At 32.8% G+C, this 27966-nt stretch overlaps 1 protein-coding gene across 1 annotated transcript in view; it reads left to right on the plus strand.

Annotated features, from left to right (window-relative positions):
* The window catches only part of LOC129233567 (nose resistant to fluoxetine protein 6-like), a 97373-nt gene extending 72888 nt beyond the window's left edge, over nt 1-24485 (plus strand). Inside the window, exons 11-15 of the mRNA XM_054867577.1 lie at nt 480-620; nt 12629-12749; nt 13828-14002; nt 20176-20318; nt 24045-24485. Coding sequence (XP_054723552.1) covers nt 480-620; nt 12629-12749; nt 13828-14002; nt 20176-20318; nt 24045-24167 — 703 coding nt within the window. The 3' untranslated portion in view covers nt 24168-24485. The remainder of the gene's footprint in view (nt 1-479; nt 621-12628; nt 12750-13827; nt 14003-20175; nt 20319-24044) is intronic.
* The last annotated feature ends 3481 nt before the right edge of the window (nt 24486-27966 follow it).

The following is a 27966-nucleotide window of genomic DNA, read 5'->3' on the forward strand; positions in this document are numbered from 1 at the left end:
TACCCAGTTTTTGGGTATTTACCCAGGCCTTGGGTAAATACCTGGGTAAATACCCAAAAAATATTTACCTACCCACTGGGTATTTACCCGATCCACATCACTATGTAGGATGTATTTGTGAGTTATTTTTTTACAGCTACGCTTAAATTGTTAGTTAAAAATTTCTGGTCTGAAAATGGATCAGGCAAAACTTTACGTGATAAATACTAAACTAGCATCTTAATTATAAATTAATTCAGATGAAATCAGCAAACATTTTGAATGGCTCCTATACAAGAGACGCTATGTTTTGCCGTCTAGACTGCTGTCACCCTTCAAATTCTCCCAAGAACCAGTTTCAAAACTGAACCACGTCTTTAACAAAAGGGGGAATCAGCAGCAGAGTCATTCCACCTTACTTATAGTTCAATGATTCGCACTAGTGCAGATGTACATATCAAAATACTTACTGATAAAGTTATCTTTTTTTTCTTTTGCAGATGGCCAAAAATAGGATTTTCTCTACTTGGATTATTTTTATTTGGTTCTACATGTGCCAACTTTTATGTTACGTACCACTATGATTTGTATGCAGGAGTTCTTAATCTACAATTAACTGATTCTCAATCAGCTATGGCAAAGTAAGATTTTAATGCTTATATTGATTTTAGATGTTCTAAAATATGTGTTAAATACTGTTGATGTATCTCTTCAAAAATGTACAGTAGTTAGATAGCTCCTTCCTAAAACCTCTTATCATAAACTAGTATATGTCATTTGAAACATTCTATATTTCTACCCGAATTTCCTTTAATTTCTCAAAATCTACTATTATTTTTATTTTCAAATGTTTTCAAGCGTCACTATTTTTTCCCTGTTCCTTTCAAGAATTGCTGTTTTTTAGCCTACTTCTGCCAAAAAAATGAGGGAAAAAGAGAGGGAGAGAGATTCAAAGAAAGGCTCTATGCATTATAAAAATATCGCTAAAAAAAGCTCAATACTTTATCTTCAATAAATATTGAAGGAAAAAGTATTGAAAACAAGGTGTTAATATAAGAAAATGTGTGTCTGTCTTACAGTGGCGGCTCATGGGAGGGGTCAGAGGGGGCCCGGACCCCCTCACTTTTTTGAGAAAATAATTTATAACCTTTTTATTTATTTTCCCTTTTTTTTTTTCATGCATACCTGCTTGAAAATTTAAAAAAAAGGATTGTACCGTAGTGTTCTGAGTATAATCTGCGGAAAACCTGCTAAAAAAATTTTAAAAAATGATAAGGTATATATTATCTGTGTTTTTCCCCCCTCAACACCAACGCATTGAACCTCAATATTTGCAGCAGGAGTCCGAGAGACAGTTATCCTCGTGGTATGTTGTTTATTTTACATAGCTTTAATATTCATCTTACGCAATTCAGGCTATGTAAAATAAACGACATACAGTAAAAAAAAAAGAAGCCTTCATTTGCACAAGATTTGACCGTTTGCTCCTTTCTTGACTCTTGTCTTCAAGTGATTAGTGTACTATAATGACAATTTAGAGAAGAGATCATAAATGTTTTAGATTATTTTTTTCAGTTTTGAATATACTTTGAAAGTTATTACTTCTTCATGTTTTTAAATTAAGTGTTAAAATATTATGTTAAATCAAAATGTATCTGAGAAACACAATAGGGCAGAAGAGATTTTAACAAAGATAATAGAACTAGTGAAGATTGGACACTCGACGACCGGTTTTTACGCATGGCAAGGAAAACAAGCGTAAGTAGAATGAAAACTGGTGCTTGAAAAAAACTGACATTCAGAGCTATAGCCGCCAAGTTGAACTGGAGATTCTTGGAATTGGCGCAAAGGTTACAACACTAAGAATTCTTAGAAAAAGTGGGGAGAAAGGACGGGGATACTAACCACCGGTTTCAGTTCCCGCGACAATGATAACAAAACCTAATTGATTCCAGATTTCCTACGGAATCTTGAAACTCAATTTACATCCTCTTCCCATTCTTTTGAAAATCTATTTAACGGGACGCTGATTAAGCGGCGATGTGTTCTTCATAATGCCATAGAAAGTCTAAAGTACAAATACGTTTGGAGTGGGCTGTCAAAAACTAAAACTAAACAAAATAATTTTTCTACACGCCCCTTTAATTCCAATGCTTTTTCTTATTAATGCTTTAAGTTTTTGCGAACAAACAAAAAAAAAAAAAAAAGAAAAAAATATGATGTTGTGAACTACTAAGAATTTTTTAATTTTAAGTTCAAATTTTTTCTTCTTGATCAAATCAAACTGTGCCAAAAAAAAAAAAAGATGCAGTAATAGATCAAATATCAAAATATATTTTAAACAAAAATCTTTACTCACGTGTATTGGCAACGATATGGTTGATGGCAAGCATAGAGCGCAATTTTAATTCGCTTCTTGATTATCACAACGTGGAAACGTTGTGAAAGATGCGGCAAACTGCATCATTTGTGACGCCATTAAAACCACACCTTGTTTGAAAAATCGGACATTTAAAAAAAATAATTAAAAAATAAGTGTTGGGAAAATGAAAGTATTTTCTGGGTCCAAGTTATAGTTTTTGCTTATTCTATCGATTTCAGTGACTACAAGTACTACTTTTGACTGAAGGAAACCACCCCATTTGTTTGTGAAAATTAAATAACCACGTCAAACAGACTGAATTGCAGATTACTGCAGACTCGTGTTTCGGCGTTACAATGGACGGCTTTCTCAATGCAAAAGAAATGAGCTTTTGGTTGAAAAGACACCCGACAAAAGAAACCTAACCATTTCTCCGATGTTTTTTCAAACATAAGCTCATTTCTTTTGCATTGAAAAGGACATTCATTTGTAACGCCGAAACACGTATCTGCAGTAATCTGCAAAGTGTGCTATTTGGCGTTGTTATTTCTCATTTTACTTTTTGCACATAAGTATTTATTTGACTTATAGTTCGTTTTTTTTTAACCCAATTAATATACAAAGTAAAAGAAAAATAAATTGAAATAGAAGAGATCTAAAAATTCAAGAAAGTTACATTAAGATTTAAAATGAATCAGTTTTGTAGACATTTTTTTTTTTAACGAGAAATAAATTTTTAGGTAAACACGCATTTGTCTGTGTGTCTTTTAACCCAATCTCCTGTGGATTAGGAATGTCTCAGGTCGAAACTGGTCTCGTTGGATATCGAACATCCAGAGAAAGCCATTCCGCTTTGGGCTTTCAACATCCAGTCTTGAGAATATCATGAACCCTGTATGTCCCGAGGACACCAAGGAGTAAGCATTAAAATTACCAATCGTTACGCGCCACAAGTGGCGAGCGGAGGTTGGCGAACAAAACGAGCAGGGAGTGGAGCCCCCTAGTACAAAATTAACAGGAGTGAGAATTTAAAAAATAATTGTAAATTCATTCAATCTAACGAATTTGTCGCCCACTTCACAGTGAAAATTGAAGGGAAATCTTGCGAGATAAAAAATTTTAAGTAATGTAGTCGATGACTGAGAAGTTTTTTTAAACCTTATCAACTTCTGCAAAATAGTGCAGCGAAGAGGAGAGCAAGCGGGGGGATCATCCCGGGCACCAAAATATGAGACGGCTCCATAAATTATGGGTTTCCTGATATAATAATGGTATACCTGTGTATAATGATATAGTTTACATTTGAGAAATTTGTGAAAGTAATCTTTGTAAACAGTGGCGTAAATAGGGATTGGCCGGAGTAACTCTCTCCAGGGGCGCAACAGCAAACGGGATGGAAATTTCAAAACGTTATTCCCAAAAAAATTTTGATTTTTTAAAACTATTTCATAGACTTTTTTTTAGAAAAAATAGTAAAAATAGAACTAAGGGAGTGTGGGGGTTAGTTTGAGACCCTGCTCATTGGATTTCTTGTTTCTACTAATGGTTTTTATCGCGGCCGTAATTTGAATTCAAGACCTCAAAATTCAAATGAATGCCAGGAAGAGTGTTTCGAATTTCTATACTTTGTTACAAAAGATGGCTTGCTTTGGCATTTTTCGCACTTTACGACTTCAATTTGAAAAATTTCCTTCGCTTAGAATTAAGATTTCGTGAAATTTGAAAGGAAAACACACGCACACGTATGTACATGAATTGCGTAAATGTTAATTAATTTGTTGATAAATCTAATTTGGAAAAACATATTTTTAAGTTTAAAATTTCAGTTAACATTTTGAAAAATTTCATGTCACGCAACCCCGTAATTGTGGATGAAACCTACTTTTTTTTTTTTTCCTTTTTAATCACAAGACTTTCAAAACTATTTTCATAATTCTATACTTACGCTTGCTAACATTAACTCCATACCGAACTGCCTTGCATTCAAATTTCAAAGGATTGAGTTCATCTTCAGGGTGTAAATCAGTATTTCAAAGTGCAGTAGCCGTTTGCGTGAAATCTTCCCGCGTTTGTCCACAGCTTTGCTTATCTGCCTCATTGTCACCAATTTTTCTTTGTTATCTCCTATTATTGTCCTTTCTCCTTCGCAGCCGAAGACAGCGCAGAAGCAGGGGCAGAAGAGTTTTTCTTACCCTGGGCTTCACACAAAAGAATCTATAAACTCCTATCGTCGGACGCACTAATTTACTTCCTTCACAAAAAAACTTCTTAGGTGTTCTCATCTCATAAGAACATTGTCAAGTTAAGAGCCTGTGTCGAATTGAAATCCCATGTGGTGGAATAGCAGAGGAACTTCCAAACTACTGAATCCGATATTAAAAAAATAGCAACACATCAGTCACAAAAAATCATCTTGGAAAAATGTGCTGCAAAAACGCGAGAATCATGTTTTTTACATTTTTTACTCAGAATGTATCAAGGAGCTGAATTTGGCACATCTTGGTAACCAGATAATAGCCTAATCAGAAACTTGGGGCCCGGTCCTTGGAGAGTCCCCGGCTCGAAATCGGTGCAGTGTAAGTTTTATAAGAGTTTGGGGGGGGGGAGGCAGGGGCGTTCACAGGGGGGAGAAGGAACACCTGTTGGTCCGAGCCTGAAGAGGGCCCAATATTTTTATGACTAGGGGCGAAAATACGGGTAAACAATATGGAGAGGGGCCCGAAAAAGTCATTTGTGACGGTCCCCGAAATTTCTGTGCACGCTCCTGGAGGAGGGAAAGTCTACCAAACTGATAAGGGACCTACCTGCCTTGACCCTGGACGACCCAAAATTGAATTTGGAAAGATAGCAGAAAGTCCTATTTAAGGGTCTAAATTTCAAATATGCTTTGTAGTTAATGAGAACTAGAATTGCTTTTTCTGTGTTTCTTCAAATTTTCACTCGTTTCATAGTTTCAAAATTCAGAATTAAAAAAAAATTGTTTCTTTTCCTTTACTGACATGAGAAATTAAAAAAAAAGAAAAACTTTCTTCTGTTTTACGCTACAAAACGTTCCGGATTTCTAGAGGGGGGGGGGTTGATGGTCAAATTCTTTTAGGAGTGAGCGAAATACATAAAGTTCGGAATAACACATTTGAATACTGATAATCCGGTAAATATAGAATTTATAGTCCCCTTGAATAAGCAGTAGTCACCGTTTTAAATAATTTATCTTTGTATAATATAAAAAATTGAAACATTTAAGTACTCGCTCACGTTCTTTTTAACCGACTTCAAAAAGGAGGCGGTTATCAATTCATACCGTATGTATGTTTTTTTTTTTTTTGTTTGTCCACTCATAGCGTCTCACCTAGTGGACCGATTTTGACGATTCTTTTTTTAATGGATAGGGGGTGGCTCAACTTAGGTCCCATTACTTTGTTTGACCATATTTGTTCTTTAGAAAAAAAGTTATGGGCAAAAAACAGTAAATTTTATGCAATTTCCCTCTTAAATGATTTTGTAGCGAAGTTCGCACTTTTCATCCGTGGATAACGGTGGCTCAGTGGTAGAATTCTCGCCTCCCACACGAGCGACCCGGGTTCAAATCCCGACTAGGACAAAGTGAATTTTACTAAAATTTCGTTTCTACTGTTTCCCGTATTTTCTCGAATCTTCTATTAATTTCTGTATCTTTCAAAGTCTGGAAAGTTCCAGCACTTTCTCAAGTTGTATATAAGGAGATGTAACGTTCATTCGTGGTTCTGAATCAAGATCTCGAGTTGAGACTAACGAGCATTCGCTTCATTTGGCTTTCACATTGTCTTAGCTACCTTCATCTACGCGACAATATGAAACTCATTGTTATAAAAGTTTGGTGCCACATAACAGTAACATTAATAGTAATTGTAATGATAATTTCGAATAAAGGCTTCTCTGAAGCAAGCATCAAATTTCTTCAAGGGATATTTCGATAATGGGGAATCTGGCGCTGTCGGCTCATTTCTGGCGTAAATAATTTTATTTTAGTAACCCTGCTGATTTATAGTAACCCTATGTGAATTATCAAAATCTTCCTTTCTTCAGTGCTATTGCTCCATAGTAGGGGTAAACCTAACCTGGAAGCGAGGTGATGCAGTGATTAGGATCTGCTTAGCCTTCACAATGCTATCATTAGGTTTGACTCAACTACTCTGTAGTATTTTTATCGTTATCATCTATGCCGATAACAGATGATCGGGGCTAAGTAAGAAAATACAGGATTGCATCATGAGCAACTTAGATGCTGTGGAATATAAATTAGTTATTAAAAACCTAATGCTTAAATGGTTATAATTAAATTAACTACGCATGATTTCCAGAGAGGAACAAAGATAAGTTTTTAGTGCCAATCGCTTAAAGTTTAACGCGTGTCAATAGTTTTCTTTTTTTTTTAGTATGGAATATTTTTAAGAAAAAAATGTGAAGTTTCGTGATGGTAACTTCCTATTATTTCTGAAATACCTACATTTACACTAAAAAGAATGAAATAAAAAAATTTTGAAAAAAAAATAGAACCAACTTCAAAATTGCTCTAAAAAGTGAAAAATAATTTTATTCTTTAAACACCATCGATAATGCTTTTAAACATAATTTTTGAAGTTGGCGCAAAAACGATAGATAAAATCATTCACAGCCATAACTCAAATGCAACTATAAATTTAACCAGGACCAGTTTCTTCACTATCACATACATTATGCATTGATGACAGCATATTTGAATAGCGATATAAATGTTTCGTTCGTAACTTTGGATACTTTTCAAAAAAAAAAAAATATGAACGAAGCATGGTTACACTGGATTTTACGTTTTGTTTTTGCGCCAACTTCAAAAATTATGTTTAAAAGCATTATCGATGGTGTTTAAAGAATAAAATTATTTTTCACTTTTTAGAGCAATTTTGAAGTTGGTTCTATTTTTTTTTCAAAATTTTTTTATTGAATCATTTATTCCTATAACATATGCTTTATTTATTTATTATTTTGTTTTTTATCATTTTATCCTGAAAATGAAATTTTTTTCTTCGAAATTAATTCAAATATTAAAATGCTGAAATACCTGTTGTAACAAGATTAGTTCGTTAAAAACGCATTCCTGTGAGATTCGTTTCATACTTTTCAGCAGTATAAGTGTTGCATTTGTCCCAAAGAGCCGATGAACAAAGTTTCTTAACTGTACAGTTGCAAATAAAAATAACTCATGAAAGGTAGGCTAAATAAAGGGAGGAATTATATCTACGTTTACTGTTACAGTAGAATGCAACATTTCTACGGCTCAGATACCAACGCTTGGGCGCTGGGATGGATGGAGAATGAGAAAAAAATCTATTTCTATTGCTTTATGTATCCTAATTTAATGAGATTTATAACAACAGCAGTTTGATAATTTTAATGATTATTATTAGTATTTTGTTTCACTTTTTATTTATTTTTTGAAAAACCTTCGCCAAGTCATAGGACATAACATGAAAGAACGAAATTAGGTTACTAAACTTTATAATGAAGGTATCCTTGAATTCTATGCCATGAAAGGAGGAATAAGAAAAAAAATCAATTGGTTGTCGATTAAAGATCCGATTCGACTGAATGTAAGAAATTAAACATAAATAGAAGGAAAATAAAGAACCATATGTAACTGCGGATTTCAGAAATAATTATTATTTAAAACATTGTTTTTTCCAGTTGTACTTAGAAACCTGTTGGAAAGATAAAGCATGCAATAGAACACGATTTCTTAATAGTAAGCACAAGAATCTTACGAAGTAAGTCGTGTTATATGCATTAAAAAAATCATTAACATATTCTAACAAATATGCATCAAAAATACCTAAAATATTAGCGAAAAATTAAAAAATATGCATTAATAATACTTTAGTTTCGTCGATAATTTTATCTGAACTGAATACAAAATACTTAGCCATTCTATTTTTAAATTATTTGTTATTCACGCGATCCAGGGCCGGATTTGGAAGTGTGGAGGCCCCGGGACAACGAAGGAGTGGAGCCCCCCCCCCCTTTCTGATATATCCATAATAATATTATCTTGTGCAATCATTCTTTGTAGAAATACCAAAAAAAAAAGAGGATATTTTGTAAAAATTTTATTGTGGGGGCCCCTTTGCTGTGGAGGCCCCGGGGCAGTTGCCCCGCCTTCCCTCTTCTAAATCCGGCCCTGACGCGATCGATATTCGGTATTAAACAGGGGGATACGAGGGGAGAGTCATGGGGATCATAACCCTTTTCTAACCGTCCGCAGATTATAAGCCCACGTTGTGTTCAAACACTTTTTCCTTAACTTAAATACATTATATTTTCATCTTTTTCTTTCTGCTAGTTTGACATCTTGAACTTAATTGTAATGTAATACAAGATTTGTTGACATGAAAAAAATAAAAATTATAATGTGAATAGAGAAATTATAAAATTTATAAGTTAAAAAATTGTGACAAAAATGAAAATACATCTCTGCATTCGCTTCACAAAGTAAATAAATACAAAGTCAATGAATTAAATAGAAATAAATAGGCAGTAAAAAAGGAAAATAAAAGTAAATAAAACAGCAAAAAAAGAAATGAGAAAGATCTTTGCATCTTCGTAAACAGTCTGTTATTGATACAACACACTTCTGTGTTCCTTTTGCTTATTTATTTGCTTTCATTTTTTCTTAATGACCCTCTCTGAGGCTTAAATGCCCATATAATTACCACCCTTCGCCAGAGGGAGGGGAGAAGAACTGATTCAAACACAGCACACGGCGCACGACGCACAGTGGCTGAACTTGGCGATTAATCGCTGCACACAGTATAAAACATTTTTTCCTCCAAAATTCAATCGCCAACACGCCTGTGAAGTTTTTTTTATGTGCTCAACGACTTTCATTGAAGTGGGAGAAAACGCGAAAGCATTGATTTCTACCGGAGTGTCCAGTCTTATGCGAAGCTATATGGTCTTTGATTTTAATTCAAAAAAAATAATGATGTTAGGGTAAATCTCAATTTCTTTTAAAAAGAAATATTTGAATTAAAAATTTTCAATAGTTACAGCTAATTGGTCAGCTAGTTCCCCCCCCCCCTACCCCTGTCAAAAAACATTACGGAACATCTCTACTTTCATTTCCAGATCTTCAATTTCGCAAAATTTCCAGGGAAAGTCTCCGAATACCTTACAACATCGCTTAAAATGGCGTTCGAAAATCACTTAAAATTGCGTTTTTGGAGCTTCATTTCCAAAAGATTGATGTCCCTAATGTAACCAAATATATATATTTTTTATTTAGCTTATCTATTTTTATTGTATTCATTTTAAAGTGGTTACTGAGATGTATTTTCATCTTTGTTAAAGTTAATTAATTTATAATTTTTACATATTTCTCTGATCACAATATTTTTACACTTTTGTAATTTGGTCTTGTTTAAAATAAAATAAATTTTACTCCTTCAAAGTAATTAGTTATTAAAAGATTTAAAAATAACATTACTATTAAAAATATTAGATTCATATTGCTTTGTAACATTTATTTATTTATTTTGAAAGCCAGGGGGAAAGTGCCTCCCTTTCAGCCCCTTTTACCACTGCTGCAAGGGCGACATACTGCAGCGCCGGAAAGCGTACTGGACATAAATGTGAGATTAATAATTTTCGTGATGTGTTTCGTATCTGTTTCCCTATCTGATTAATAAATTTTACTCTTGAAAGTCAGGGAGAGAAAGTGCACCATCCTGCTGCAGGGGCGGATCCAGACAGAATTCTGGGGGGGGGGGGGGCATTTGAAAACATATGATGCTTTGGAAACTTTTGAATTTTACAAATATCAATATAGCCCACCTTTAACCAGACTATTTTTTAAGGAATTTTAACTTGGTAGACAACACAATTTAACATAAAGGCTGTAACCTACCCAATAATTTTCCTCTTTTCTTAACAAACGTGTGCATATACCGTCCCCTCAAAGTGTTATTCCTGTAATCAGTACTGTTTGTTTTGAGGTGACTGTATAGAACTTCTGATTTAAGAGGAAGCCGATATGAGCCAACCGATTAATTCCAAAGAAAGGGGGCCCGGGGGTTTCTCCTCGTAACATTTTCGAATTTGTAGTCTTAAAAACGCATTTTAGACAATCTTTGGTAATGTTAGGGGAGAAGAGGTTCGGTGGCACTCCCCTGTCTATTTTTAGAAATTGTAGCTCTAAGAATGCAGTTTTAGACAATCTTTGATATTGTTAAAGGAAGGAGAGATTTGAGGGCCCATCTAAGGAAATTTTTCTGATTTGTAATATGCATTTTAACTGTCTTTCGTAATATTAACGACTTGGGTGCGACTCCCCCGCCCATTTTTCGAAACTGAAATCCTTAACACCAATAACGTTAAGAAAAGGGAGCTTCTGGGGTTCTCCGGCAAATATTTTTTGCAATTGTAGAGCTAAAAACGCAGTTTAATACCATCTTTTTGCGATGATAAGTGAAGGAGAGATTCGAGGGCCCACACCAAGAAATTTTTCTAATTTACAGTCTTAAAGATGCATTCTAATTATCAGTGGTAATGGTAGGGGAGAAGAGGTATGGAGCGCTCCCCCAGAAATTGTTTGAAATTGTAGCTCTAAAAAGGCTGTTTTAGATGGTAATGTTAATTTTTGGTGATGTTAACTGGAGGAGAGATTAAAAAGACCCATCCCAGGATTTTTTTTTAATTTATAGACTTAAAAATACATTCTAGACTATCTTTGGTAAGGTTAGGGGTTGAAGAGATTCTGAGTTTCACTCCCAAAATTTTTTCAACATTGAACCCTTTGAATTGCAATTATAGGCAATCCATGATTCATGAGTAACTTTTAAAGGACCAGCAATTTTTCCAAATTGAAGCTCCAAAAACGTAATTCTTGAAGACTTTCAATGATGTTAGGGAGGGAGGAGTTCTCCCCCCGATCTTGAACGATGTTGGCAAAAAGGAGAAGTGGGCAATGCCCTCTCTGACATTGTTTCCATTCTTGCTAGACTTCTCATGAATTACAATGATTTTTTTTTTTTTTTTTTTTCAATTTAAGCTAGAAAAGAAGGTTTAAAAAACTATACTTGAAACTTCCTCAGTGTGGTTTTATGGCTCCTCGGTGTTGCTTTTATATTCATGTTAGGCTTCAAAGAATAATAAGGATTTTTTTATATTTAGCTCTAAAAAGGTTTTTAACTATTTTCGCAATTTTCTCAGGGTGGCCGGGGCCCTGCTCTCATTGTTTTCCTTATTGTTAGACTTTGTATGCATTATACGGGAAATGTTTTGCATTTTTGCTCAAAAAAAGGATTTTAACTATTCTTGAAATTTTCTTGGGAAAGGAAGGCATGGTCCCCATGCCACTCCCCCCCCCCCCCCAGATCCACCCATGACCTGCCGTCAATCATGGACATAAACATAAGATTAATATCTTTTGTGATTTACTTTTAATTTGATTAATTTGATGCCAAAAAAATAATTTAAAAAAAATCTCTTTCTCTCAAAAACCAAGGGGGGGGGGTGCAAGTGCATCCATTATCTGGCCCCCTCATTTTTTCAAGGCATGAGCCGCCACTGCTGTCTGTCCCCCTTAATAGCTTTTGAGAAAATGCTCAAATTCAAATGAGCCATTTTTTGTTCAAAAGGTGTTGACCAGGACAACTCCTTCCTGTATTGTATTTTTTAATTTGCACAATTTTTGTAGAGTTTTAAAAAAAGCATCTAAATGAATTGCCCTAGACTGTGCATAGAGGGAAAAAAAGATTATTTGGTTTTTCCGAGATATTATGATTCCTGAACTAAAAGGTGGATTTTATTCAAGCAAACTTCATGAGAATGAGTTTTTAGATGTAGATGGTGTCAATAGGAAATAGTTGCCAAAAACCTAACTTGTGTTTAACTTTTGCCAACTGTTACCACTCTTAATTTATGCTGAAGCACAAATCAAAAAAGAAAACTAGAAAATTGATGAGAAGTAACTTTTTTTTTATCAGAAATCAGAAACTTTTGTTGGCTACTAGATTTTTTTTTCTTCTTCTTTTTGAATATTGTATTATTTTTATTTTATTATTATATATTTGCATACTTTATTTTAACTTTCTTACTCATTGATTACTGTCCTAAATCCAAAAATATGATTGTCTATAGATAAACTTTTGGAATTCATTTCAACAAGCTATTATTTCATGTGTATAAACAAATTTACTTTTCAATGATGAATGTATAAGTATATTTGTAATTTAAAAACCTTTAGTACTTAAATGTTTTTATTATTCATATTTTCAGGTACAATGATCACTTTGAGAAACTATATATTAAACCATATACCAGAATTGGTCCATATTTGGTTGGTATGATTACTGGTTATATGCTAGCAAAATTTTCAAATAAACCCAAGATGAATAATGTAAGTAAGATCTTTCATGATTATTAATTTGTTTGTTTTTGTCTAGTAAATACTGTTAAAATTAAGAGCTTAAATACTTGCCTTTGTTCATATAAAATCGGTAACAAAAACAAAATTTCTCAAGTAAATTACAAAATATTGCATACATATATTTCAGAGGCTAAAAGGAACTCCTTTTCAAATATGGAAAAAGCTTTGAGCTTGTGGCACTAAGCAGCTCTCTCTCAAAAAAAAAAAAATCGCAACCCAAAAAACAGTATTTTTTATATTTTGAATTTAAATACTGTTGCTTTTACCATTCAGCATTTTAAACCCGTTTTTGAACTCTTAATATTACTTGTATTAATAATAGTTGCTTATTATGGAACAACTATTGGCAGTTTAGTACTTAAGAGCTTTATTTAAAAAAAAACTAATGTACATAAGAAATTAATTCAATTTAATTGAAATTCTTAAATTGCTACATATATTTTTTGTCTAAATTATAATGTAATAGTTTCATGATTATATAATAATTCCTTTATTTTCTGTACATTAAGATTGGGTGGGAGGGGGGGGGGGTGATTGCATGGAAAATTTGGTGGCTCTTTCCAAGGACTTGGAAGTTATATATTTTACTAATCTGAAAAAATATATATATATATATATATATTTAAGAAACTGACTTTGGTTAAATTAGGTTCCAGTTTAAAAAAATTTGGATTATAGGGGTTGTACTGAAGTTTAATATTTGCATGAGTAATTAGGTGAGATTATTGTGGCCTCCTAAAAATTGTTGCTAACTCTCCAAATAACAGGCTTGTATTTATAACATTCAAATTCCAAGTTCATTTATTTCACTGCAAAGTACTTAATGTGGCATCGCAATGTAATCAAGTTACATTGCGTACACAAGTTACGTTGCAAAGTACTTAATGCGGCTGTAAATACAAAAATTTACTGGTGTGATCCCTAATAAACTGAGCTACCACTTGAAAATGGTGGGATACTATGATTTCAAACTTTGCTTTTTATGTTGTTAATTATGTACTGCATTTATCAACAATATAAACCTAATAATAAATTTTACCTGTTTTAGATCACATTATGTTTTGGTTGGATTGTAGCCTCTTCTGTTTCACTGACGTGTGTTTATAGTTTGTATCATAAGCACCCAACAACATTAGCTAATAGTTTTTTTAATGCTGTGAATCGTACACTTTTCGGAGCTGGACTTTCATGGGTTATCTATGTTTGTTTGACGGGTCAAGGTGGTAAGTAGTTTTAAAATTCTCATTTTTGAAATTTATAAGAGCAATGTATGATATATGTACATATTTGTTTTATTGGTTTTATACCATTCCAACATTTAAAAAAAAAATCATTTTCAAGAGGCAAACTAATTTTTCTGGGTAGTCACCGGACCAAAAACACTAGTAGCCATTCTGGCAATTTATCTAACCTGGAAAAGTCTCCTTATATCTTAAATCTTTTAATGAAGTTTTTATACTTCAGAGACTTGGAACTTTCCCCTCATGCCCCAATACATAAGTTTAGCTATTACACGAATTGTGCATTTTACCCCCATTACAGGCAAAAGGGATGAAGGGTCAGTTTCACAGTTGCATATAATTTCAACATTTATTTATAAGGGGTGAACTGTGATTTCACTTGCACCCATTCCTTAATTATTTGTTTTTGATTTTCAAGACTCAATTCAATAAGAACTAATCTTATCATTCTAGATAGGCAGCTGAGCAATATGTTGAGAAAATGAAGAGCTAGTTTTGTTTTATGAATTTTTGAGCCTACCTGTTTTCCCAGGGTACAATTTGCTTTGACAAGCGGCCTGACAGTATCATAATTCCTTAAAAGCTTAGATATAGATGTATTCAAGGTTCGTACACTCCGGGAAAACCTGGAATTGTCAGGGAAAATGGCATAGTTAAAAATGTCAGGGAAAAGTCAGGGAATTTTCCGAATTTGCCCCCCCCCCCCAAACTTTTTTTTCCAACTTTTTACCAGGGAATTTTGTTCCACAAGATCTAATCTTCATTGTAATCGATGTTTTTTGAATAAAAATGTACAAATTTTGAGGCAAAATGACGCTGGCAATAAAAGAAATGGCTACTGAAAACCCCATCTTCGGTCATTCACAAGATGGAAGTAGACACGATTCTTAGATGCCTAAGTTTCCAAAAATAAAGCATAGTTGGATATTTTCCTTCACTGAAAATTAATGAAAATAACACAAAATGTGCTGCAATTTTTATTTTTTTTGAGCAATCACATTGCTTATTGTTTTCATTTGACATTTGAATGATGTTCCTATGATTTTATTTCCCCCCGCCTCCCTCTGCAGCACCACCGTCGACCGGCCCCTCCTGATGCTGCTCCTCAAGCGAAAACCGTCTCTCCAGGTTGCGTCAATATCCTACACACACGCGCACAGATACACACACATACATACACTCACACGCCTACGTACACTCACACACATACACACCCACCTACATACACTCACACACATACACATACACACACTCGTGATTGCGAAAAGCATAATTTGAATTCAAGATGTTAAAATTCAAATTAATTTTATTTTAAATAATTTTCTTGAGAAATGAAAAATTTTGTTCTTGAAAATTAATCTTGTCCTCATTGCCTTGGATGCAAATGTGCTAAAAAGTTTTCTACTGAATTGTAATTTCATGAAGATTAAATTCTTAAATTGTTTTCTTGCTACAAATTCAAAAAAATATTTCGTATTTTTTGGCATGGCCGCAATATTTGGTCATTCCCAAGATGAAAGTACACAAGACTTTTTAAATGCCTAAGTTTCCGAAAACGGCATTGGATGTTTATTGCAATGCAAACTATTGAAAACAACACAAATTGAGTCTTTTTTTGTGTGTGTGTGTTTTCGGTAATTGTTTTCTGGAAAAATGCAAAATTTTATGTTCAGAATATTTTTTTATTCAAATTGATTTAGACGCTTATGTGCTAAAAACTATTTTATCTTAATTGTGGTTTTTTAAGGATTTTTCATTATTTATAACTACTTTTGTGCTACAAATTGAAAAATCTACTTATTATCTTAAATTTTTCCCTTAGTCGCCATATTTGGTCGCTTGCACGATGGAAGTGGATGTAAATATCCAAAAACATGGATGTTTATCTCGATGTAACTGTTGAAAGTAACATAAAATGTACAATAAATTATGAATTTTTTAAATAAATTATTTTCTAGAAAAGAAAAATTTAATTTTTATGAAAGCATTCTTTAATATGTGCGAAAGAAAAAAAAAGCTGATGATTATTGGCATTGGCCTGTTGTCACGTAGATTGAGTGCACACTACACTGTAGAAATGAAAGCTGGTTTATTCTAAGCAAGCGAGCTATCAGGCTACAAGGTCGCAACTGCCAACTCTCAGCTCGAGAGAAGGCTTTTATACAGAAACTTAAGAACATTCAAGAACAATGCAAATTAAGACTATTTACATACATTTACATAATTCTAAAAACTTAGAGAAAGGAAAGAAAGTAAAAGTGGAATGAACGAGAAAGTCACTCCTGAGGCCCGAACTCGCAATCTTCGGATTCTCAGTCCAGCACTCTATCTGTTTCGCCAACCGGGCGCTAGCTTACTGAGCGATTTATGACAAGTATGATCAGTGGATGTTGATTTTTGTTATTATGCATTATATGGTGTGCCGATCGATGGAACAAGTTAATCATATTTATACTGAAAAATAGCTTTGTATTTTGCTCAATATGTTTTGTGTTATACAGTAGGCGGCGCTTAAAGTGATCACGGTTAATGTTATCATTTGCTTAATGTTATCAGAATCACGAAGTCCCAGACCACTTGTATGTTAACACACGTTAAAAAAGTCGGATACTGTAATCAGCGTCTTTGTTTATTGCTATCTCTTTTTCATAAACTTTCAATTTTTTCCCCGTTTTTGTTCTTCAATTAACAGAAATACATAGGCAAACCCTGACGAGACTAACTTTCTGTGTAGCATTTTGTGATTTTCAATAGCAGTTCAAAATTTTTTTAGGAATGAAGCTACAGAAAGTTCGCCCCCCAGTGACCACAGACTCCTCCTAAGAAAACTTTCTTTTGCACCTAAAAAAATTCAGTCGCTGGACATGTTGCAGACATTGATGTAGGACCTCCATTGTCGCCATTACTTTGTGAACTATTAAAGAATTGTGTCAAGATTGAAAACAAAGCGAAGTTAAATTAAAATTTAAACAACAAGCAAAACCATGCTGGAAAAGATAGAAAAGCTGAATGTGCTTTGAAACTGGTTTACGAATGTCACGGAAAACGGTCATATTTTACTTCACCTATTACTATGTGATTAAAAATTGCATAATTTGGCTTTAAGTTTTTATAATTCAGATATTTCCATTCTGTTAATTTAATAATTTATAATTGAAAACTGCGTTCAGTTGAGTCATTGTGATTTTAATTTGAGGTTGCCAAAATAAATGCACCTTGATTGGAAAAAAATCATTATTTTGTGTCTCCTGGATTCTTTTCGGTTATTGTTATCAGTCGGTTATTGTTATCAAATTGTATTTGTCCCAAAGTGATCACATTAAGCGGTGCCTACTGTATACTAATAAGAAAATAAAAAGCAGTATTGTAAACCAAAAGCGAATGCTAAAAGATTGCTGCGATTACAGCAAAACGCTAATATTACGCATGACACGTGACATCGAAGAAGCGCTAAAATAAGTTGAAAGTACTTTGTTTTCAACAACTAGTAAATGAATTACTACAGTTTTGAATAAAATGTCAGAAAAAAACTTTAAATTTTGAGAGAAAAAAGAAAGAAAAAAAATACAGGATTTTTTTTTTGTTTCTTACTCTAAGGGGAAAATTTTCAGTTTTTCTGCATTGCTACTTTAAACAATTTTGATTATTTTAAAAATATTGCTATTTAAACTTAGTTTTGAATGAAGCAAGTAACCTGGAATTTTCTAAAAAATAACCTGGAAAAGTCAGGGAATTTTTTTTAACCACAAGTGTATGAACCCTGTGTATATGTGTCAGACATTTTTGAACTTCAAAGATGTTTTTAGAATTATTCCTATAGGTCTAAGTCAAAAGCTTATGCTTGGAAAAATGTTGTAAAAAAATGAACTTGAGAATCTGTTCTGAAGGAAAAATATTTATTTGGCTTTCAACATGAAAAAGCTATTTAAAAAAATCAGTATTTTAGCTCAGCAGGAACAAAAGTTATTAACTTTAACATGCAAAGCAATACATTGCATCAACTGCTAACGAGCCTTCAACTCAAATTACGGAACAAATTCAACTAGTCCCAGGGTTTGTACGGGTGTCATGGAAATCCTGGAAAATCATGGGGAAAAAATAAGCCAATTTCAGACCTGGAAAAGTCATGGAAAATTAAAATTTCCATTCAAAGTCATGGAAATTTATTTGAAGTCATGGAAAAATGTCCTGGACAAAGAGAAAGGAACAGTAGCTAAAAGAGCATTAAAAAACTTGAGTGATTTAACAGTATTGTGCACAAAAGCTATTAAAAGGAAAATTGAATGATCTCAAAAACAAATCTGAATTTTCAAATTTCATTGCATCCATTTCTGTAGCAGCCTCTCATCTTTTTTTGCAATGTGATTTTACTGCTTAGACATCACTCATTTTGATTTACCATTATTTTCAACACTTCTTTTATTTTATATTCTGTATTAGTTAACTTGTATGTTGTTCATTTTTCCACGCCTACTCAAACACAATTCAATTGCACCCAAGTTCGATTCTATCCACTTAAAAACCTTATTATTAATTTTATCAAAGTTTATCTTAATTTGTTGAAGGTTTTAGAAAACAAAGATCTTTAGTCAGGTGATAGAATAGAGAAATAGGGGAATTCTAATTACTGTGAAGCAGTAGTGCCCAACATACGACCTGCAAAGTAATGCATGCAACCCACAGCTGCGTTCAATGTCAGGAATCAAGAACTATGATTCCTGAAGGTTTTAGAAAACAAAGATCTTTAGTCAGGTGATAGAATAGAGAAATAGGGGAATTCTAATTACTGTGAAGCAGTAGTGCCCAACATACGACCTGCAAAGTAATGCATGCAACCCACAGCTGCGTTCAATGTCAGGAATCAAGAACTATGCTTTGGAATTACTAAACCTATTAATTTATATGCATTAGAAAATGTGCAAATAAGTAAACAAGTTCATTTGAATCAGAAGTTTTATTCACTACTGAATTTTTTTTTTTTTTTTTTTTGAATAAATATCTGGTTTAGAAACAGGAATTTACTAAAGAATGTTGCTTTACTTTAAAGTACTAAAATACTGTCAAGTTATGTGGATGATTAAATGAAATGTTCGGTCTAAAAGGCATTTTTTGAAGGAAATTTATTAGAACTTACTATTGACTCATTCAACCTTCGTCCCATTCTTTATCATTCTGCCTGTTTACATAAAAATTATTAGACATTGAAGCATCATTATATCATTCACTGTATTTTCACTTTACTTAGTGCTTCGATGAGGTAGTGGCATTCAAATTGGAAGTTTCCTAATGCTCATTTCCAAAAATTGACAAGTTTTGACATTAGATAGTACTGTTCTCTTTATATAACAAGGTCATGAAAGTTTTTATGAAGTCATGAAAAAGTCTTGGAAAAGTCATGGAATTTTTTTATCCAAGTAGAGTATGAACCCTGCGTCCATAAAAAATGCTACAGCTCTTCAAATAGAACTTCAGCAAGAGACATTTTATTGTTATTGCTTCCAACTAGCTTGGGCACCACATACAGGACGACACGAAAATGAAAAGAAGAACGATTTCTCAAATGCAAATAATTTTATAACTGCACGCAAGGAAAAAATCTCATATGCAAGACTACCACTACTGTTGCCAAAATACGAAAACCGGGAAGAAACTCATGGGATAAAAAAAGGAACTTAGGACTTCGACTCAAACCAGTTCATTTTACCGAATTGTTCAAATGACGTCGTCACACAGTTCATTTGATGCCACTTTTTCAAAGGATTCTGCAATTTCATTTCTCTTTGCATGTGGCAAAAAAACAAATTTTTATATAGAATAAGGACATTACATTATCGTTTCTTTTCATCTTGAGAAAGATAAACTAACAAAAGGCAACAATTTCACGTGCTGGCCTTTAAGAAAGGAAAATTAATAAGGTATTACAGACATCCAGCAACAGAAACTTATCAAAGTCTCATCATGCATGGTGGTTAGCAACGATGGCTGCTGCTACACATTTGCTAAAGCACTGACAGGAAATTTTTGAAAAATTTGATATTTTCAAATAATTACTAGTATTTTTTGCTAAGTATTTCTTAATAAAATATCTAGTAATAGCTTGAAAACAACTTAAGATTTTCAGAATGATATTTATCTAAACTGTGCTTTTATTTCAGGAGTGGTGAACAAAATTCTGTCTTATAAACTCTTCCTTCCTTTGAGTAGATTGACTTACGCTGCTTACTTAATTCATCCACTTATTGTGACTGGTTATTTTACATCATTGAAAACAATGCTTGCTTTTTCTCATCCTACTATGGTTTGTACCTTTTCTATTTTCTTTTGTTATTTGAGTATTAAAGCAAAGTTTTATTTATTTACTTTGTAATTGTAACATAATTATTGCTAATGGTGATCATTTTAAATCCATCCTTTAAAGCATGTAAAATTATCACACAATGATTCTTTTGACTTTTAAAATCATTAAGATCCCTATTTTCTCATACGTGTTTTTTTTTTTTTTTTTTTTTTTCCACTTTCACAAATGAAAAAAGTGTCCCTTGTCACCCCTAAACACATTGTGCTCAGTTTTCTGCAAATTTGTGTCTTTTTAAGCTATTTTATTTTCTTTTACTTTTCAAGCACAAAGATATTTATTCAATTCTAATAGTGCTTGCGACCTGTTAATGTATTGCACTGTGTAAATTGGTAAAAAAGTTTTGGTTGGCATCATATCTTCTGGGATGTCACTCATGCCGTCAGTCCATTGAGAGTAATTTCCTTTCACAGCTACTTTTTGTTTCTTACCAGTTAAATCAAATTGTTAAGAAGAGCATCATGTGGTACCTTACCAAATCCTTTTTGTTAGTTTATATAAGAAAGCATCTGCATTTTCCGTCTTCTAAAGCCACTGTAACCTTGTCATAGAAATGCATTGAAAATTGTGCAGAGACCTACTCCTCCTAAAACTACACTGAAAACTATTCAACAGACCATTGTATCTTGAACCTTTGATCAAGATAATGGAATTCCATCATATCTTGAACTTGATCAAATCTTCAAAAAAATTTGCAACTACCTTCTTGAAATGTGTGCGTAATTTATTATTTCGTGAATTTTTATATGCGGTGCAATTGTAGTAATTACTTGTGGACATTATTTAGCACCTTTTAATGGAGAAATGCACAAAAGTTTTGCAACTGAACCACCGACAATCACTTGAACAGTGGTTCACAACCTGGGGGCGATTTAGCTCCTAAAGGGGGCAATTAGATTGTGAGAGGCGATAGCTGAGCCATGAGTGTTTAAAATACAAAATAATAATATTAAAAAGCCAGAAAATATTAGAATTGAATACGCATATGGAACCAATTGTTCAGAGTTTGATAAAAAAAATAATATACAAATTAAAGTTCAAGAGCTTCCTTCTCACGCCTCGGTTGAACCTTAGGGAAGTAAAATAAGAAATAACGACATCAAAAAGCAAATTGCAGACTACGGCATACACGGGTTTCGGCGTTACTAGGTACGCCTTTTTCAATGCAAAAGAAATGAGCTTATGGATGAAAAGACATCCGACGAAAGATTCTTTTTCGGATAGATTATAAATTCAATCCTCAAGCTTCTTCATAGTTTCCGAAAATTTCGCACAATTTTCAGAAAACTTTACTTTAGTTCACTAGTACCCCCATGGGTTGATTGTCGTACGAACTTATAAGTTGTATAACTCTATTGAATACCTTATGTCGGTGATTTTTTTTTTTTCATTCCTCCTAAGTTGGTTGGTAAATACGCTTTTTGTACTTTGCCTATTGATTACCCTGAGGAATCCTGCCTAAGTCTCTCTCTCTAAAATTTATTTCCTAAGTCATGTCTTTTCCTTGATACTGTGAATAACTTGTGTAGACTTTAAAATTTTGTGATGCTAAAAGTAATTTCTCCCACAATAGTAGGGTTGAGGAGGGAGGATTGGGACACTTTTCACATAAATGATTCTTATTCATAATTCTCTACTTATTCATTAATGCAAAAGCTCACACAATAAACTTGCATATTATAACTACCAGGGGCCAATCCAGGATATTTTTCTCGCTACCTATTTTTGTGAAAGTATTGCATCATTCTATTTTTGTGAAAGTTTTTTTTTTATCAGCATTGTTTTTGTGAATTTTTAGAGGCATCCTAATTTTTGTAAAAGAAAAGTAGAACAAGTGAAATTTTAGTTTGAAAAGTGTAAATGTCATCTAGTATTATTTTTAACAGGTTTTGTTTCTTGGGGAGGGGGGGGAGCTAAAAACCTAAGAAGTACCAAAAATACCATCGTAATTTCAGCTTAATGGGCTATGTACTGTGTACAATATTGGAAATTATGAGAAAAACGGTTCCTCAAAACATGTTAAAAGATTGCGATAATATTGCATAAATACACTTTGTCGAGAAACAGCTAAAAAGTAGTTAAAATACCACAAAAAGGTTGCTATTTAAGCGTTTGTTATATAAACCTGCTTAGAATTTTATGTTATAAGTAAATTTTGTTTTAAACAGACAAAAAAATTTATATTTTAAAATGCGAATTTTTGTGAAATTTTCGATGTTTTTGTGAAGCTACCTGATTTTATTACTTGATTTTTGTGAAAGTACCTATTTCAAAACAAGATTTTTGTGAAGGTACCGAAAAACGGTAGCAAAATCAGCCTATATTGGGCCCTGACTACATTTTAAAAATGTACACAATGTTTAAACATTTTATTATTTTCACACTTGACTAATTACAAATTTCAAGAATTTTGTCCCATTCCTCCCTCCTGGGTGGGAGGAGTGAGACATGAGTATGGGAGGAGTGGGACACATTTGAAAATTACAGAAAAATTAGCGAATGTCATAATTAGAAAGGTCTACATTAAAAAAAAAAACAAGACTGTGCTCTACTGGTCCCACCAACCAATTGTGATGGCGGTAATTTCATGATAATATCTGTTTTATCTATAATGCTACAGTCATCCTGTTGAGGAAAATTAAAATTTCATGTCCTTTCTCATAAATTTTGCATTGTAGCTTTCAGTATCATAAATGCTCTCCACCCTTGCAACATAGTTAGGGGGGGGTTAGCAATTTGCTTATTTTTGCTGACAACGGAAGGGGGGAATGTTTGAGTGATGCTTACGTAAGACATTTTCAAAAATCTTAAATTGTAAAAAAACTAGAAAAAAATTTCAAATGGCTAAGTTCTTTTAAAATTGTGATCTAAGAATTTTTCTTAAATAAGGAAATTAAACAAGCATTTTTTTAAAATTAAGTCTCAATTTTTTTTAATTGAATTTTTACTGTTAAGAAAAGGGGGGGGTTGCTATTAGTTTATGTTATTATTAAGGGGGGGTTGCGATTTGCATATTTCTGCTGACAAGGGGGAGGAGAGGTCAAAAATTGATAAAAACATGCTTACGTAATATTTGAACTGCCCCTTTACAGAAGGGACATATTTATGGGGCATGTCCCATTCCTCCCTCTTCGGAGTGTCCCATTCCTCCCTCTACACATTGCTTCTAAAAAATAACTTGTCACATAAACCATGCTGGTTTTAGGCTTAATTAAATTGCAGATAAGCATACATTATATACTTAAGATTACAATGATAATATATTATGTTAGTTTTACAAATTACATAAATAAAGAAATAAAACTAAAAATAGATTAGAAACTTACTTTAGAGGTGAGAGATTTAACTTTTTCCAACTATTAACTGAAACTTCCTGCTGGATAAAATGCAAGTATGAAACAAAAAGAAGCTATAAACAGGCCTTCTAGTGGTCAAACTGACAATAAAATAAAGTGATTTATTTTGCCATAATTTTAGCTATCCCACTGTCCCATTCCTCCCTCTTCTCCCCTACGGTAAAATCACTAGTGGTGCCATTTGTCAAAATTTTTTATGAAAAAATGTTCTGCATTAAATTTTATTATGTAGAACAATAATAAAAATAGAAATTGGGCTATTTTCAGAATCATGAAATGTTGGTATTTATAAAACCTATTATTTTTGTTTCAGGTTTCCCTGTTCCTTGGCTTTCTTTTGATCACCTATGCCTGCTCAATATTAGTCTCATTAACATTTGAATCTCCAATTATTGGTTTGGAGAAACTCATAAGAAAGAAGCTCAGTTCCAGTTAAAGAGTTCTTTATAATAACATTAACAATAATAGTGGCAAATCAATTACATTCTAATTTAAGTATTAATCTGTAAAAGTTTATCATTTCTACTATACACAATTCATAGCTATTGGAAACATTTAATGCAGCTTTTATACTTTTGTTGTTAAAAGAAGTATTGTTACTGCAATATGTATAGTAATTGTTACTATTTTTGTTACTGTTAACATTAAAGACTCATATTTTTGTTAAAAAAAATTTTAAATGTTAATATTTATTAAAGCTGGCTAATTTTATAAATCTATATATATAAAGGAAATGATGTTTATTTCTTTCTCTGTCTGTTTCTTTGTTTGTTCCGATGGCCACGACGCCCAATAGTTCCTACAGCCTTGAAACTTGGTACAAAATTCGAATGTGCCCCTGTAAGACCTTTTTATAACTTTCAAAGCAGTTTTCTTTTACTTAAAATACACCGCCAGCTAAGTTATTCCATCCGAGGACTGCAGTTTCGTGCTTATTAGCACTCATCAGCCCAGAATAGGAATCAATTTCCTATTCTGGGCTGATGAGTGCTAATAAGCACGAAACTGCAGTCCTCGGATGGAATAACTGAGCTGGCGGTGTATTTTAAGTATTTCTGCCTTAGCCCTGGCTTTAGGGCGGTAACTTACTACAGTTTTCTTTTAATTAATTTTTTAAGCTGAAATTTCATTTGTGTCGCCTAATTGGGGGGGGGGGCGAAAAAATCCCCCCTCTCTTTACATATATGTTATTAGGAAGAGCTTTTTTTTCTGTACAAGAAGAAGTTTGTTCCATTTTTCTCAATTAATTAGAACAAGAGATATAAGAGTTTCTAGTTTTGTCAACTTTCAAGGCTGAAATCAATTCACATTATAGTATGCAAAATGGCAAAAATTTCATTCAGCAAGGTTGTGTTCAGAAAGGTTTAACTAAGGTCTCTTTCTGATATGTTTATTGCACATTTTAACTCAATATAAAGTCTTTTTTTTTTCTTTTTTCTGATCACGAATTTGAAAACGCTTTTCGAAAGTCCAGCTGAAATGTTTTTTCTTTTCTCAAACGATAGCTTTTTATTTATTTTCTTTTTCGTTTTCTTGTATTTGCAATGCAGATTTTTCTTATAGGGGTGCATTATGATCATCTATACTAATATTATAAAGAGAGAGGACAGATTTTTGTGTGTTTATATGTTCGAGGTAATCTCCGGAACCACTGCACCAATTTGAAAAATTCCTTCAATATATGAAAGGTGCTTTCTTACTGAGTGACATAGGCTATAATTCGAAAAAATTCGATAAATAGTTCTTTTTTTATTCCAATTTAGGCCCAAATTTCACATAAATTCCCGAATATTGGAGTGAAAAATTGCTTGCACATATTAATATTATATATCGTTGAAAAGGGTAGAATTTTCCTCGTTTCCTAAACAATTTGTTTCAATGCTCTAACTTAATTACGGTGGGAGTAATTTGCGTTTTTAGCTCGAACTTTTTTAAGCTTAGCTGAAATTTAGGCACTACTTTCTTCATTAAATCTATCAATAAAAAGTGAAGGAATTGTCCCACAATTTTCTTTTTGATACTATTGGAAAAAGCTACATTTTTTACTCCAGATCTATCTCGACCTATGGTCAAAAAACTTAGCTTCTATCTGCAAAGGAAAAAAAGTTACAAGTGTTTTTAAATCAAGTTCTAAAAATGTCATTTTAATTCAGGTTGCCAACCATTTTATTTTTGTGTTTCCACGGTTACACTTTTTAAATCCATTGTTTCTCTCCTTATTTTGCATTTAATTTCTAAAAACTTATTTTATTTCGTGTTTTCATGATTACACTTTTAAAATCCATCTTTTGCATTTTAATTTCTTAAAAGTATTTTAATATCGGTCATCATTGTTTGGAAGGGTAATTTTGCTTGGTGTTTTTTTTCCTTTTATTTAAGCATGATTGTTGAATATATGTCACACGACACAATTTTTATCCTCAAGGTAGACCAGGCAAAGCCGGGCAATGCAGTTCTTAATATATAAAGATTTGAAAGCTACTGTTAATGTGATTTTATACTTTTTTGTTTGTTTGGCGAAGCATTTATTATTGCCAAAGAAAAAACATCCGCTTCACTCGCAAAAGGGCTGGGTTGCGGTAGCGTGGTCGCTTGACGCGTTAGGCGCTGAGCTGTTCAGTTTAGGATTATTGTTTTAAAGCAACCGTAAATGCAATTCATTGTTTTGGCAATTTGTTTTGAAAGAAAAAAAACTTTTGATTTGTTTTTATCCGAATGAAATCTACGACATTTTCTTCTTTTTTTTTGACAATGATTTTTGAATGTTCCACCGGATTTTTTTTTTTTTTTCGTTAGAGGGATGGATTATGATAGTGTGGTTGCTGGACGAGTTTGGCGATAAACAATAGAGTTGCGGAATTATTTTTACATTTGAAAGATATTATTTGATGTCTTTTTTTGTTTATTTGAAGAAATATTTTAAATTACAGTAAAAACTGCTTCACTCGCTAAATAGTTTTAAAGCAACTAAATCTAATTTAATGATTTAACAAAAAGTTTTAAATTCCAAAAAAACAATAGTTTTTTTTTTTTTTTTCTTTTTTTTGAAAAAGTATTTGAGTTAGATTCGTTTTTAAACCGGGGAGTCAAATTTTCCTTTAGTATTTGTTATGCGGATTTTTTCTTTAAAACTTTTTTCTTCTAGGGGGTTTGGAATTATCATTTGATATGAACTTTAAGTTTACCAACTGCTCCACATTTTGCAGTGTTGCTACCCAAAAATAATGAAACTTCGTAAAGAAGTTATTTTGCTGTGCTTTTTCCCGTCAAGCGTTTTCAAGCACGACATAGTGTTTAAAGTTGTTTTTTTTTTTTCTTGCTGGTGCTTTAAATGATTACCAAGACTCAAAATCAGTTTTTGATAAGTGTTTTCTGTTTTTTTTTTTTTTTTTTTAATTTGATGCAAAACACCAAGGTGCTCCGCAAAATTTCAAAATGCTCCTCAAAATTCCCACATGTGGTCCTCAAATTGCTTCTCCAAGTTTGGAAACCCTGAATTTACATTTCGTATTTCAGTTAAATTCTCTTTTCGATGGGGGGAGGATTTTCCTTACGGTCCCCGGGAAAGGCATTCAGCAGTGTTTAAGTTATCATCCCATGTCGTTTGAGAGAGTTTTTTTATGAGTGTAGGTATGTTTTTAAGATTGAAAAAAAGGAGGAAAATATTATGAGGGGAAAAAAAAATTTAACACATGGGTTTTACTTCAAGCGAAATTTGGCACTTGGGGTGAAATTATATTCTTCTTCTCAAAACAACTATTATTTTCAAAATTTTGCTCCATCATTTACATCATTTCTTGATGCCAACTTTAAATAATTCGAGTCTTTAAGTGCTGCTAACCTCAGAGTATACCTTTTGCTAAAGAAACCAAAGTGCCTAAATTTGCATTTTTAGGGCTTTGTTTTCAAAACATTTCTGGGGCAGAACCCTTATTTCCATGCTCCTCCACAAGTGTAACAAAAGGTAATTAAAAATTGCGTTTTAAGACTTCAATTTGGAAAATTTTCCTGCGAAAAGTAGCTTACCCAGTCTTTATTCCTGGGAGAGCCACTAATTCCCCCCCCCCCAAAAGATAGTCTAAAAATAATTTCAGTTTTAAAACAAAGAAAAGAAAAAGAAAGAGAATTTTTTGCATGTATTTTTGACTGTATTTTTTGAAAAAAATCCGGAGGGAACCTCAATCCCCTTTTCATTAAAGGTACCAAAAATTGCAATTTTTAATTTCAATTTATGA

The sequence above is a fragment of the Uloborus diversus genome, unplaced genomic scaffold (assembly GCF_026930045.1).
Source record: "Uloborus diversus isolate 005 unplaced genomic scaffold, Udiv.v.3.1 scaffold_535, whole genome shotgun sequence".
Lineage (NCBI taxonomy): Eukaryota > Metazoa > Arthropoda > Arachnida > Araneae > Uloboridae > Uloborus > Uloborus diversus.